The 15,340-nt window shown below is 36.7% G+C and overlaps 1 protein-coding gene across 1 annotated transcript in view; it reads left to right on the plus strand.

Annotated features, from left to right (window-relative positions):
• Window positions 1–15,340, plus strand: part of LOC105524243 (thrombospondin type-1 domain-containing protein 7B) — a 543,827-nt gene that overhangs the window by 435,736 nt on the left and 92,751 nt on the right. The window contains exon 15 of the mRNA XM_011959437.1: window positions 6,677–6,827. Coding sequence (XP_011814827.1) covers window positions 6,677–6,827 — 151 coding nt within the window. The remainder of the gene's footprint in view (window positions 1–6,676; window positions 6,828–15,340) is intronic.

The following is a 15,340-nucleotide window of genomic DNA, read 5'->3' on the forward strand; positions in this document are numbered from 1 at the left end:
ATTTTCCAGGTGTTGTGTGTCTCACTTCACCTGGCTAGGAAAAGGGATTCCCTTCCCCCTTGCACTTCCCAGGTGAGGCGATGCCTCGCCCTGCTTCAGCTCTTGCTTGTCAGGCTGCAGCAGCTGACCAGCACCGATTGTCCGACACTCCCCAGTGAGATGACCCCAGTACCTCCGTTGAAAATGCAGAAATTACCGGTCTTCTGTGTCGCTCGCACCGGGAGTTGGAGACTGGAGCTGTTTCTATTCGACCATCTTGCTCTGCCCTCGAGTTCATGTTCTTTGTAGGGACATGGATGCAGCTGGAAACCATCATTCTCAGCAAACTATCACATGGACAGAAAACCAAACACCGCATGCTATCACTCATAGGTGGGAACTGAACAATGAGATCACTTGGACACAGGAAGCGGAACATCATACACCGGGGCCTGTTGTGGGGTGGGAGGAGGGGGGAGGGATAGCATTAGGAGATATACCAAATGTAAATGACAAGTTAATAGGTGCAGCAAACCAACATGGCACATGTATACATGTGTAACAAAGCTGCACGTTGTGCACATGTACCCTAGAACATAAAGTATAATTAAAAAACAAAGAAATAAAAAAAAAATAGAAACAACTCACAACTTTGTTACATAAAAATTCAGTCTGATTGGTCTGATGTGGTTATAATAGCAAAAGAGAAAAAAATGAACAATTAATATACAATGAAATGTCTTTGCTATGAAATTCCAAAAAAGACAAACAAAACTGGATTGGAGTTATCAGGAGTATTATTTTGGCAAGATGGTCAGCAAAATATTTGACCACAAACCTAAATGTAGTGAGAGACCTGAATGAGCATGAAGATCTGTAGAAAGAGAATTCCAGTGACAAGGAGCGTAAAAAGCAGGAACCTTCTTGGCTTATTAACAGAGTAACAAGCTGTCCCATATGACTAGTGTCAGTACTCAAGATAAAGACTGGATATTATTCTAACTGCAACATGAAGCTATGGAAGTTTTGATGTGGGGGAATGTCATGCTCATATTTACTTTACTTTTATTTTATTTTATTTTATTTACTTTTATTTTGTTTTATTTTATTTTATTTTATTTTTTGTGACTGAGTCTTGCACCGTCTCCCAGGTTGGAGTGCAGTGGTGCAATCCCAGCTCACTGCAGCCTCTGCCACCCAGGTTGAAGCAGTTTTCTTCATGCCTTAGCCTCCCAAATAGCTGGGATTACAGATGCCCACCACTGTGCCCAGCTGATCTTTGTATTTTTAGTAGAGACAGGGTTTCACCATGTTGGCCATGGTTGTTTCGAACTCTTGACCTCAAGTGATCTGCCCCTTGACCTCTCAAAGTGCTGGGATTACAGGCATGAGCCACCCTGCCCAGCATCTTATTTACATTTGAAAAGAGCCTTATTGGATGTGGTATAGGGAAGGTGTTTCAGAGCGTGGTGTAGAATAGCAAGGGATACAGTTTTGAGGCTGTTGCAGAATTCCAGGTGAAAGAAGTTAATGGTTGGACTCGATTTAGCAAAGGTGAAGGTGATGCGAAAGTCAAATTTGAAATATATTCTGAAGGTGCAGAACACAGGGTTTGCTGATAAAATGATTGCAGAGTGGGGAAAAAAGAAGCCTCAAAAATGACTGTTAGGTGGTGTGGCCTGAGCAACATTAGGAATAATGGCATAACTTTGAGTTGGGGAACATTAGAAGCAGGTTTGATATAAAAATCTAAAGTTAGCTTTTGAACACATTAAATTTGAGGTAATAGTAGCTTTCCAATTGAACTCTTACAGTCCAGTTCAGAGGAAACATTTAGAATATAAATTTAGGCACCATTAGCTTACAAATTTAGTATTTATTGAGAAGAAATTGAGTCCTGGGGAACTCCAACATTCATAGATTAGAGCGAATAGAAAGATTCTACAAGTGAGACTAAGAAAAAAACTGGAATAGAAGGAAAACAAAGAAAATGAGAAGATGGACAATGAGTTACTCAAGAAGATATAGTAATCAATTGTTTCAAATGCTTTTTGGTTTACTGAGATAAGAATTGACCATTGAGTTTGGCAGTGGGGAGTCTGTTGATGATCTCACTAAAAGGTTTCTCTGGAATGGTAATGAAAGTGTGATTTAAGTGAGTTCAAGAGGTAATAATCAGGGAGGCAGGAGGAGAGCAGGGGAGGAAGTAGAGATAGCAAATATAGACAATGCCTTAAAGCAGTTTTGCAATGAATTTGAGTAAAAGTGAGGTGATGACTGAAGGGAGATGGGCAAGGAAATTGATGATGCAGGATATGTAGTGGATAACTGCATTTTCATTCAGGAACACCCTTAATTTAAATATTTTGAATTCTTTACTCTCAGGCTTGTCAGAACACCCAGTAAAGTCTCTTATTAAATCATACGTGAAATAGATAATCCTAACAGCCAGTGTATTAGTCTGTTTCCACACTGCTATAAAGAAATACCCAAGACTGGTTAATTTATAAAAGAAAGAGATTTAGTTGACTCACAGTTCCACATGGCTGGGGAGGCTTCAGGAAACTTACAATCATGGTGGAAGGCGAAGGGGAAGCAAGCTTGGACCTTCTCACACGGTCGAAGGAAAGAGTGAGCGTCAGCGCAGGAAAAACTACCATTTATAATACCATTAGACCTCGTGAAAATTCACTCACTATCTCAAGAACAACATGGGGGAAATCGCCCCCATAATCCAATCACTTCCCATGAGGTATCTTCCTAAAGACCTGGGAATTACAATTCAAGATGAGATTTGGGTGGGGACAGCAAGCCTAACCATATCAACCAGTATTCTGGAAACCTAGTGGAACAGGAGTTCTGGGGTTATAGACAGAATAACGGCCCACCAAAGATGTCCACATCCGAATTTCTGGACTTTATGGATATGTTACCTTTGGCAAAAGGGACTTGGCAGATGTTATGAAGGCGAGGACTTTGTGATGGGAAGATTTTCTTAGATTTTCCAACGGGAACAATATATTCACAGGATTTTTAAGAGTGGAAGGGGAGGGCGGGGCGCGGTGGCTCAAGCCTGTAATCCCAGCACTTTGGGAGGCCGAGACGGGTGGATCACGAGGTCAGGAGATCGAGACCATCCTGGCGAACACAGTGAAACCCCTTCTCTACTAAAAAATACAAAAATACAAAAAAACTAGCCAGGCGAGGTGGCGGGCGCTTGTAATCCCAGCCACTTGGGAGGCTGAGGCAGGAGAATGGCGTGAACCCGGGAGGCGGAGCTTGCAGTGAGCTGAGATCCGGCCACTGCACTCCAGCCTGGGCGACAGAGCAAGACTCCTTCTCAAAAAAAAAAAAAAAAAAAAAGCAGAAGGGGAGACAAGAAAGAGAGGAAGATGTGACCATAGAAGCCAGGCACCAAGAAATGCAGTGTTGCTGCTTCCGGAGATGGAGGAAGGGGGTCACCCAAAGAATACAAGTGGCCCCTGAACCTGGAAAAGGCAAGGAAAGAGATGTCCCTGTAGAAGTGCAGCTCTGCTGATGCCTGACTCTCTGATGTTAGCCCATGAGGCCCAAGTTGTATTTCCATCCTACAAAACTGTAAGATAATACAGTTCCATGGTTTAAGCCACCAACTTTGTGGTATTTTTTGCAGTATGTAAACTTTTACTTAAGCCTCTGTTTACAGGATGGTGTCTCCATCAGGTACACCAGGTGTTCTCTAGTCCAAAGACCCTTGTGTGACCCTCTCCAGATAGTAAACCATCAATCACCGGCAGGGGGAGGGGATGGACAATCACTTACCTGTGTGGACCAGGGGAGAGGATCTAAAGGTTTGGGTACTTCTTAAACATACTTTCAATAAATCCTTCAGTTTTTTAAGCCTGATTTTCATCCTTATTTCCAGAGGTACTTGGTGCCATGAATTCCAGAATTTTTTCTTTGTTCTGTGTTGTAAATGGAGTTATTTTTGATGTTTCCCTTTGAAGGTTTAGTATCAGCTTTTCCAGATGTGCTAAGGAGTTACCAGAAGCCCATCTATTTTCCATTTCTTGTACTTGTCCTCTCCCACGTTCTCTGTGCTTGTGGAGTAATGCCTTTCTCTCCCCATAATAATAATAATTATTATTTGTTATTATTGTTTTGGTAACAAATTCCTTTACTGTTGCTTTTGTGGCATATTGGGAGTGAATGGAGACTAATACATACATTCACTGGATTTCATTAACCAGAAGTCGTCCCTCTTCTTTCTCAGTGAAATAATAAATGAACATCAGCAGATAGTGTGCAGGCAGGAAGGGAAGCAATTTCCAGTTTTTATTTTTTTTTAAGTTTGTCCAGGAAAGGATATTTAAGCTATCCCATGGATTTTCCTTCTACTATTGACTTTTGCTACAGGAGAAATTAAAGTCCATCGTTATTAAAGTCCATAGAATTAAAGTCTCTGTATTAGAAGACATTACTTACAACTTTTTTGTATGCCATTCTCTGCTAACCTCTTTCATACAATATCTAACTTTTTGTGAGTTAGCAGCTCAGAAAGCTTGTTTTATTTTTCAGTATGTGATTGACTACTTTGAAATGTTCCTGGAGTTTTCCTTTTTTTTTTTTTTTTTTGAGACAGAGTCTCGTTCTGTCGCCCAGGCTGGAGTGCAGTGGTATGTTCTTGGCTCACTGCAAGCTCCGCCTCCCGCGTTCTCGAGACTCTCCTGCTTCAGCCTCCCGAGTGACTGGGACTACAGGCGCCCACCACCATGCCCGGCTAATTTTTTGTATTTTTAGTAGAGACAGGATTTCACCGTGTTAGCCAGGCTGGTCTCGATCTCTTTCTATTTTTAATGTGTGTGTAAGAGAAACTCTTAAAGTGTAGGATAATTCATTAGCATAGCATGATCTAGGGAGCACCAAAAGCTCTTTAGCATACTATTGCTAAAGTGCTTACTTCTTGACTTTGACATTGTATCTGAATTGCTAAATCAGCAAATGGCATGATTTATTTCATCATGATTGCCAGTTTCGTCTTCATCTTTATCATTTTCACTAGAACAAAATACTTATAACACTAGGAATCATGTCTGTCTCTATTTCAGTTCTGTACGCCAGCACCCAGGTGAGGACTTAGTATGTAGCAAGCTATCAAAAATATTGAATAAATGAATCACTAACAAATAACAACTTTGTATCCCCACAGCTAGCAAAAGATATTTGCAATAGAAAGTCTGTATTAAATAATTTTGAAAAATAATTATAAAATTAATTTCTATTTGGGATGTGATATAAATAGAGACAAATGCCCCCATCATAGGGGTACAGCTGGATTAATTTTAACAATGTGAACACAACTGTGTAACCAGCCCAGAGGTCAAGAAACAAAATATCATCAAGACTACCTAAGTCCCTATCAGTCATTAAGCATTTCCTCAAAGGTAGCCACTATTCTGACTTCTGACACCCTAGATTAGTATTACCTGTTCATTAACTTCATTGGAATGGGATCATATGTACTCTTTTCTGTCTAGCTTCTTTTGTTCAAGATTGTATTTTTTTACTGTCACTCATATTCTTTCATTCATTCTCATCATTTTATGGCATTTAACTTGATTAGTTTACTATAATATATTTTTAGGTTATAGTCTTGCTAAACATTTGGACTGTTTCTAGTTTGGTTCATTATGAATAGTGCTGCTGTGAACATTGTGAACTTTGGTTCTTGGTTTGGTACACATTTATATGCATTTCTATGGAAGTATAAGTGGATTGTTGGGTTACATAGTATGTATAGGTTTAGCTTTAGTAGATATTGCCAACCAGTTTTCAACACAGATTATGCTCCCACCAGCAGAATAAGAAGAATTAATTACAGTTGCTCTGCATTCTTGCCAGCTTTTGATATTTTCCATGCTTTTACAATTTAATCCATTTTAGCAAGCATATAGTGGTATAACATTTTGGTTTTAATTTGATTGAATCTTCATCATCTTTAACAATAGTGTGATTATCTCATTATTGCCAGTACTTATCTCAAAACCTGACACAGAGTAGGCCAAGCACCCATGATGCATACATCTGTGCTATGTGATTAATTGCTTTGTGAAAATACTTGCTCAATGCCCTTCATTTTTTGGTTTGAAAAATTCTTTACTGAAATGCAGAAGTTACTTGAAAAAATATCTTTTCAGTTATTTTTCATATTACTTTGCCATGACTTTAAAAATGAGTGAGACAAAGTTTAGGAAATTTTACATGGTATCGGATAGAAGTTTGGGAAAGGTTTAAGAATGCCACAGGAAGTAGGAAGGTTCTAGCTATTACAAAGTGATGGATTTATTCAGAGAAGGAGAGCCTTCAAGATTCATTACAATAAACAGAATATTCACTCAGTGCTGGACCGAGTAAATGTATTGTAGGTCTCTTGAAATATAAAGTTCTTCAAGATCAACCACTGCCTTCAGTCCAAGGTCAACCATTGCCTCTAGTCTTTCCGTTGTTCTCCCTTGCCCTGATGAATAATGGGTTCTGTTCTGAGTTAATGCTCACAAAGCCTGACTGACTAAAGGAGGAAAGTTTTGTTCTCTTTGGTTTCTGTGCTGGTCTTATGTTATATTTAACTATCGTCAGTTACTGTGATACATCATAACTGTTTTAAATGTATTCTCCACTGTTTTAAATAATCAAGCTATCTTGTGACCTGGCTTTACAGGTGTGTGAATACTGCAGATAGCAAAGGTGGAGCAGTGGATAGCAACCTGTGCAACCAGGATGAAATTCCCCCAGAAACCCAGTCCTGTTCTCTTATGTGTCCCAATGAGTGTGTCATGTCTGAATGGGGACTTTGGAGCAAATGCCCACAGGTAATTTCTCTTTCTTTGTCAATGCTCTGATAATCTATTGTTGCCTTCACTGTTGTTCTCTGTGCATTCACAGTGCTGGTCTCCAAAGCATTCTTCTAGTAACATGGGAAAATAATTTTTTTCTTTTTGGGAAATCCAAAGAAAGAAAAAAAGAAAAAGAAAGTCTGCAAGCAAGACTAAGCAATTTAAAATGCCAGTGCTTCTTCCAGGGTCTTTATCGCAGGAACATGAACAAGGAAAATGAGTCTATAATGATCACACTAGGATTCAACTGCGCACCAATTGTGAAAGGGGTCTTCTTTAGTAACAAAATGATTCTCGTTATAATATCTTGGTCCTGCTCCATTTTTATCCCAGCAGAATCAATTATATCTTAAGAGCTCAACTCCACTGTGCAATTTAGCTTCTGTTAGTGATGATCTGTTTTTGCCTTTTGCTGTTTTCCTGAAGATGAGGCATTCTTTTGCGATGTTCCTACTTCTTCCAAAGCTAACAAAAATACCTTAAAAGAAAAAAAAAAACTAAAGCATTTACCTTTATTTTTTTCTTTTAGAGTTTTAATAAATTGGAAGCACAACAGGAGTATGACAAAATAAATATTATTCAAGGAGCATATTTCAACTTACTATTCCCAGAAGATAAATTCTGATATTTTATACTCATATTTCAAAGTAAACACTGAAAAAAATGAAAGTGGGGATTAGGAACAAATTATATGAGTTCAAACATCAGAAAGGAAAATTAGGATACTTTGAACTCAATTATCATACTGACAATTTGTGGAAAGATTGTGGAAATCTCTGTATAGAAATGGAAAACATCTTTAAAAGCAGTTAATATAGTATGTTTAGAGCTTCAAATTATTGATTCCTTATTAAATATTGAGCCCTTGTCTTTGATATTTGTATAATTCTGTTCCTGAAAGAGATTTCACTCTGTTGTCATTTTTATTTGTCGAGTTGTTTTTAGAGCAATACAATATTGACATGAAGAAAAACTAATAAGAATAACTTGTAGAAATGGGATACTTGTACTACTCAGTCATGTATTTTGTGTGTAACCTGAATATAATGAAAGTTAAAATTTATTGACCACTTATTTTGTGCAAGGCACATGTAGGAACTATTCCCTTTAGTATTTGCACTAATCCTATTTGGTTGGTAGTATTACTAGTTCATTGTACAGCTTAGAAACTGATGTGTAGAAAGGTTAAGTGGTTCACACAAAGTTTTGTACTTAATAAGTGATGAGCTCAGAATGAACATTATTCTGTTGATGAAGCCAGAGATTTTGCTCTTACATTCTTGGCCCAGTTATCTTGGAAAAATTAAGGTAGATTTAGACTCAATACTTTTCTTTGTTTAAAATGCAATATTTATTTTAAGAAGAAGGGAAGCTGTTTTAGCTGTCTGTATGATGATGCCATGATTGAGTACTATGTTTATATTTTAGAAAGTGTGCTAGTACCACTCTTTATTAATCAACCTATGGACGAATTAGCAGCCTGAAGAAGTTTAATTAAATGTAAGGTCATGATCTTCCTCACTTTTGTTTTCCTAATTTACTCACAGAAGACTCCATTAAGTTCTAATCACTTTGCAATGAAAACATTGCCCTCTTAAGGTATCTGGCCACTGGGCCAAAATTTTTATTATAAGAACGTTTTATACAAAGTTGTGAAGGTTTAGCATTCTGTGTTTATTTCTTTTGGGTTTTTGTTTTTTCAAAGCTTCTTTTTCAAAACATAATTATTTAATTTTTGGAGTGTTTAGAAATTGGAGGTAGAGAAAATATTTTAACCTCCTTCCATGTGTCAAAAAGACAACATAGTTATCCACTTGTCAGCCTGAAATGAAAAGGTTGTTCCTTTACCTGCTTATGTACCTTCTAAATTACATAATGATAGATGCTACGACAATGACAATATAGACTTTTATTGAGCATATCTTATATAACCAACAGTATACTGAAGGCTACGTGTAACTCTAAGTTTTATAACAACATAGCACTATGATGATGTAACACTCGTCCATGGCCATTCAGGTCTGTCTAACCACAATGGCCTTGTTCTTTCTCAGATGCTATGCTATACTGTCCCATGTAAATGTGTAAATGTAAACTTCAAAGTGAAAAAATATAATTCGGGCTCATATCTGATTATTTTCCCTAGATCTAGATATATTGCATAACTTTAGTTAAGTTGCAAGATCTTAGCATACTGTCCCAACATCACAGGACAATCCCAATCAGTATTGACAATGATAATGAGAATGATTATAGCAAAAGCAGCAAACTAAATCATTGTGCCCATAATTTAATTAGCACTTCAATGTGCATTTCATCAGAAAAAGGAAACAATTACTTTATAAGTGTTCTGTAGACTATGAGCTGATTTAAAGATCTTTAATATTTGCCATTATTTTACCAAATTCTCCTTTGATAGTCTACCATGTGACATATGATATTGGGACAAATTCACTGTTTGTTGGTTATTTCCCCCTGCAAAGGTACTTCTTTAGAGACAAACACATAAAGAAGCTGAACATGTTTTTAAGTATGGTTGCAGCAAGTTACTTAAACGTCTGAGTTACAGGTTTCTTACTGGGAAGTGAGGATAATAATAGCTTTTTTTTTTCAGATTGCTTAAAAAGTTAGATATACTATGTATAAAATAAATGTTATAAGGTATTACCTAACACAGAAGTGTGATGAAGAAGAACCACCACAAAGCCCCTTCCCACTTACTTTGTTTGCCATGTGGTTGGGAAATCCCAGATAGGGAGTAGTACATTTATTAAGCTATACAGGAAAGATCCCTTCCCCTGCACAAAATAAGTTATTACTCAATCTTTTAGAAATAAAATGTCACCTCCATTACTGAAACATGACTTACATCTAATTTAATAGTGGTCCTTAAAAATAATGCATCACAAAGATAACTTTGAATGAATGGGTTACTGACCTGACAGTAACTGCAAATTGCAAACCATACAGAAGAACAAATAAGACAAAGGCATTAAAAATTGTATTGGGACCTTTTTTTAAAAACTGCATTGGGAAAACCATAAATGAATCAAGCAAAAACAAATACAATTCAAGGAGGAATTTGAAGAAAATGAAAAACTATTTGTTTCCTTTGTTTTATGTTCATGTTTTTTCTTATTCCCATAATACATATATATATATATATATATGTACTTTAACATGCTTACTTTTCTAGAATGCTTTACTATGAAAGGTAGATTATGTAATTGTGCATACAATAACCTTCCTAATAGTGTTTCTGCTTTAAAGTTATGTGTGTGTGTATACATGTTCATACATGTATATAAGTACATGCACACACATACAAATATATAGACATTTTGTAGTTTATTACTTATCACCAGATGTTCTCTTTTACTTAAGTTTTTCCAGGTTTTGTCCTGATCCTACATACTTCAGAATTATGCTGAGGATTATTCATAGAATCATGTATTCTTCAAGAGAAGTTCATAAATTTCTGGATGCAAATGTCTTGGAACATTTGAAATTGATGAGCCACTTATGTATCTGAAACAATATTGGGTTGCCTTCATGTATGCTACCAATCCTTACAGAAATTTAACATTGAATAACACAGATTTTCTATTTATATCTCTCCTTGGAATCTTGGCAAAGGAATTTCCTAAACACTGATATTGATAGGACAAGGGTATTGGAAGTGAATTTCGAAACTGTTGTATATTTTGCAGAAGCAAGACTTTGCAAACCCACTCCAGAAAGGTGAATTAGATTTAGCGAACCTATTTAAACTTTGATTCACCTCTAGCTGAATGTATCAGGGGTTGGCCAGAACTGTAGCCAAGCATCCCTTCAGATAATGGGAATTAGAGGCTTATTAAACAGTGGTCCCAAGGAAACTTCATGATCGAAAAGTGACCCAAATCTTTGAATTATCACCAGAACAATCTATGAAAAAGGATCACAAGGGAAGACTTTGCAAAGAAACTACATAGGGCTTAAGTGCAATGGAATCTGGATTCTGTCACAGTCTGAATATTGTGTTTTTAAAGTTCACCTTATTTCTGTGCTTTATTCTTTTCTCTAACTTTTTATGTGTGCAGGAGATACTAGTGAAAGCCAGTGCAGAAACTGCCATTATTTCTTCAGGCAAATGCCCTGCTTTAAAAGAGAAAGAGAAATGCATGTGGTTTTCTGATAAGTGATCTATAATTAAGCATTTGAGGTTAAGAAAAACACCCCCTCCCTTTTTTAATGGTGCTCCAGTGTTATTTTGGGGAAATGCTGTGAGCAATGACATTTTATTCCTGATGACTCAGTATTTTCAGCACCTTAGCATCATCTGTGTAAATTATGTTTCAGGGAAGCAATTTATCCCAATGTTTAGTACTAGAGCTCAGCTCTAAGCACTTCCTCAACCTCACCTAACAGTTTTTATCATGCAGGTGGCAACCTGTATTTGTCTCTGGAGGAGGTGCCTAATGGTCATGACCCTCATGCTACCTAGTTCTTTTGTTTGACTCACAGCTGAAGGCCAGAGGATGAGAATGATGATAATTTTCTATAATCTGGACTGTAAATTCTGGTTGCGTGTGCTCAATTGATATTGGCTCTTGTCAGATGACAGTAATTCATTACTCAGGGGCTTGCAGAGTATTTTACCCCTGTGGGCAGTGAGATGTAATATCACTTAGAGCCACTTTTATTTCCAGAACCATATGAGGCACTGCAAGAAGGGCGCCTCATTTAATGCATTGGAGCAGTGAATGACAATCTAGTAGAAGCAGACTTTAGGTTCCTCAAGGTTTTGATATTTAATATGCTTGTTATCATTCTTTCTTATATAGCCCGATTTCTTTGATTCTCAATATCATCAATTTGGAGTACAAAATAAGGCTTCCATTGCTGTCAGTTTCCCTCTGTCTCTCCCTTTGTCCTGACACCTTCCATTCTCCCTCTCTATCTCCATTTCTATCTCCATCTCTATTTCATGAAATTCTCAGTTATAAAAAATAGTATGATGGGCCCTATACATTGATCATCCTGCTTCAACAATTATCTACATATGACAAACCTTATTTCATTTATCTCTTCTTCCCCCACTTCTCTTTCACTTTCTTGCTAGCAGACTAAGGCATATCCCACATTTTATATTATTTCAGCCATAAATACTTCTATATACCTTCCTAAGAGAGAATGATTAATGAAAACAACTACACCTAACAACACTTTTCTATACCTTGTAAAAGTATAAACTTCAAAAAATTAAAAATGTGACTCATACAAAGTGTCAAAAGTTAATTAACTGATTAGTCATTAAACTAGCATGATTGTAAGGCGATTCAAAGAGAACTGGAGAGAAAAGAGAATTTTCGCGTCTAACAGTGATGGAATATCATTGGATTTCTTTGGGTTGGATTTATGGTCCATAGTAAACAGTGTTATAAAGGGCAAAATGTATAAACCAACAGTTTTGATACATTGTATGAGTAGCATGGGACTATGGTGACTGAAGGAAGAAAACCAAATGAAGTGAGCCTTCTAATCACCATGGCTTTCTGGCTAGAGGCAATTTCTGAATGGTGATGAAAGGAATGAGATTCCAAGGAGACCATGGTGAGGACCCAGCAACCAGAGTCGGAGAGGTACAGGAAGTTGAAATTTGAGACACAAAGTACTGAAAAGAAAGGAGCTAGGCAAACAAAATAATCTAGATATCTATATGGGGCCTCCTGGTGTTCTTAGCTAACTACTAATTTGGACATTCGTGGAGTGAAACTCCCCAAGTTCAGACAAAGAATGACTTCTGAGAATCTGCAAGGTATACATATTCTAAAGCTCACACAGGTCTGGGAGACATTTCAATTTCATGTAGTGTAAACAGAGATACCTCTTTAAGCTCTGAGACCATTTATTAATGACCTAACAAGGGTTTTGCCTTAGCAGGAGGGTTAAATTAAACTTAAAGTCTACTCTGGAATTTCCCTAATGAAATTTAAAGACAAACCACAGAAAGACCAAGCTGATCCACAGGTAACATTACTGCCTGCCAAAACATACTTCAGCACATTTGAAAGGAAGACAATCCCATCCCCCACGAGCATTCAGCAGTGTTACATTCACAACATCTAGGAGTGGTTATTGGCTAGATGTGTGGCATGATAGGGACCTAGGTGATTTTGGTAATATTTGTTTCTTTTTTACAAGGTAACATTTTATTTCATGAGCTCTGTTCTGGCTATACAGGTGTTTTCACTTGAAGACATAGCTACAAAGCACAGAAAGAAAAAGAAGAACGGAAAAGAAATGAATAGAGACTAAGTGATCTGTAGAACAATTGCAAGTAATTTGACACATGCATAATTAGAGCCCTGGAAGAAAAGTAGGGAGTGGACAGAAAAATATTTGAAGAAGTAATAGCTCAAATTATTTCTAATTTTGGAGTGGTTGCAGTTTTCAGAGAATGTTATCTGGATCATATGATCCTGGCTGACAATATTCTGAGGATAAAATACAAAAAATATTCTAGAAGGTCTCAGTACCAGTACATTAGCAGTGTTTCCCTTAATCACTTTATTTTCAAAATGGTAGCACCATGGTCAATTGTGCCCAGTGTAGATATTTTCTGCTTTACTTTTCCCAAATAATGAAGTTCCATCCAATCAGTTAAAGTCCCAAGTAGAAAAAAAAAAAAAGGCTGACATTCCCATGAGTAAGAGGAAACTCCTGCCTGATTGCCTTGCACTGAGACATTAGTTTTTTCCTGCCATTGTACTGAAACCAAAACATTGGCTCTTCTTGGGTATAAAGCCAGCAGGCCCTTTGTACTGGAACCATACCATTGGCTCTCTTGGGTCTCCAGCTTGCAGACTGCAGATGTTGGGACTTGTCAAGCTCCATAATCATGTGAGCCAATTCCTAAATAAATTAATATGCACGTGAGTACACACACACACACACACGCACATACACACGCACACACACACTATTGATTCTGTATCTTTGGAGAACTCTAATATAGACGGGTTAATTATTGACAGATGCACTTTTGATTAGTTCTCTAGTTTTGAACACTACTTTTAACTCCTTTTTCAGATTTACTTGATGGTCAAATTCCTAGTCTTTTGAGGCTATAGAGTCCAAATCAAGTTCCAATGTATCCATTGCTGATTTGGAATTCAGTACTTTCAAGTTGGCTCTCAGTTATCAGATAAGTTTTCTAACTTCTTAAATTCTATTACTATTAGGTCCTTATATTACTATTGTTGTTTGTACATCTTTATAAACAAATGTCTTCACTCTCATTTTGATCCTTTTAAAATCATTTTAGTGGTGTTCCTGGAAAGAGTTTTGTAGAGTCTTCCATCTTTAACCAAAATTTCCTATCAATTACATTTTAACACAATTTGTGATATCGTCTATCATATAAAAGTGTTTAGATTTTTAAAAAATCCCAGGTATGTTTCTAATATTTTAATTGCTTAAAAATGCATAAACATGTTTTACTTAGTTTTGTGTATGTTGACACAAGTTCTATTACATTTCAAATGAATATTCCTGTACCAACTAGTTTCTGGATTCCATTTTCTAGACATTTTAAAAAAAGTTTTCACGAGAGTTTTATTTATGTTTTTGCTGTACCCAGTTACATTCAATATCATGTGAATTGACATTTTTTAAATCACTATTATTAGTGGAGTGTTTTCTTCCATGCGTGTATCTAATTGGTTAGTGCTAATGTATAAAGAAACAAATAGGTGCTATATTGGTATTTCAGGAATATCTTGCATCCAGCTGTGTTATCTTAATTTTATTATTAATTCTACTAGTAGTTTTTAAAAAATTAGTTCATAGTCTTAGATTTTCCTAACATACACCCATATAATATACAAATAATGACTTACCTATCCTTTCTTGATATTCACATTATCTTTCCTAGACATACATACTTTATTAGGAAGAACTTTCTAAATAGTGCTAAAAATCAGAAATCATTTTTATCTTTTCCTAGTATATTAGACTGTTCTCATGTTGCTGTAAAGAAATACCTGAAGTTGGGTAATTTATAAAAAAAAAAAAAAAAAAAAAAAAAGAAGTTTAATTGTCTCACAGTCCTGCAGGCCGTACAGGAAACATGGTTTCTGGAGAGGCCTCAGGAAACTTTTACTTGGGTGAAGTGAGATCAGGCACATCACATGGCAAGAGCAGGAGCAAGAGAGAAGGGGAATATTAGGGAAGGTGCCACACACTTTTAAATGTCCAGATCTCGTATGAAGTCAGAGCAAGAGGTCATTTATCACCAAGAGGATGGCCTAAGCCATTCATGAGGAATCCATTCCCATCATCCAAATATCTCCCGCTAGGCCCCACCTTCAACACTGGGGATTACAATTCAACATGAGATTTGGGCGGGGACAAATATCCAAACTATATCACCTGGCTTTAATCAGGTGATATAATATGTTTGAGCTATTGTTAAATAGTCATTGTGTATTATGTTTAATTTTTTT

Source organism: Colobus angolensis, unplaced genomic scaffold (assembly GCF_000951035.1).
Source record: "Colobus angolensis palliatus isolate OR3802 unplaced genomic scaffold, Cang.pa_1.0 Scaffold492, whole genome shotgun sequence".
In the NCBI taxonomy this organism is placed as follows: domain Eukaryota; kingdom Metazoa; phylum Chordata; class Mammalia; order Primates; family Cercopithecidae; genus Colobus; species Colobus angolensis.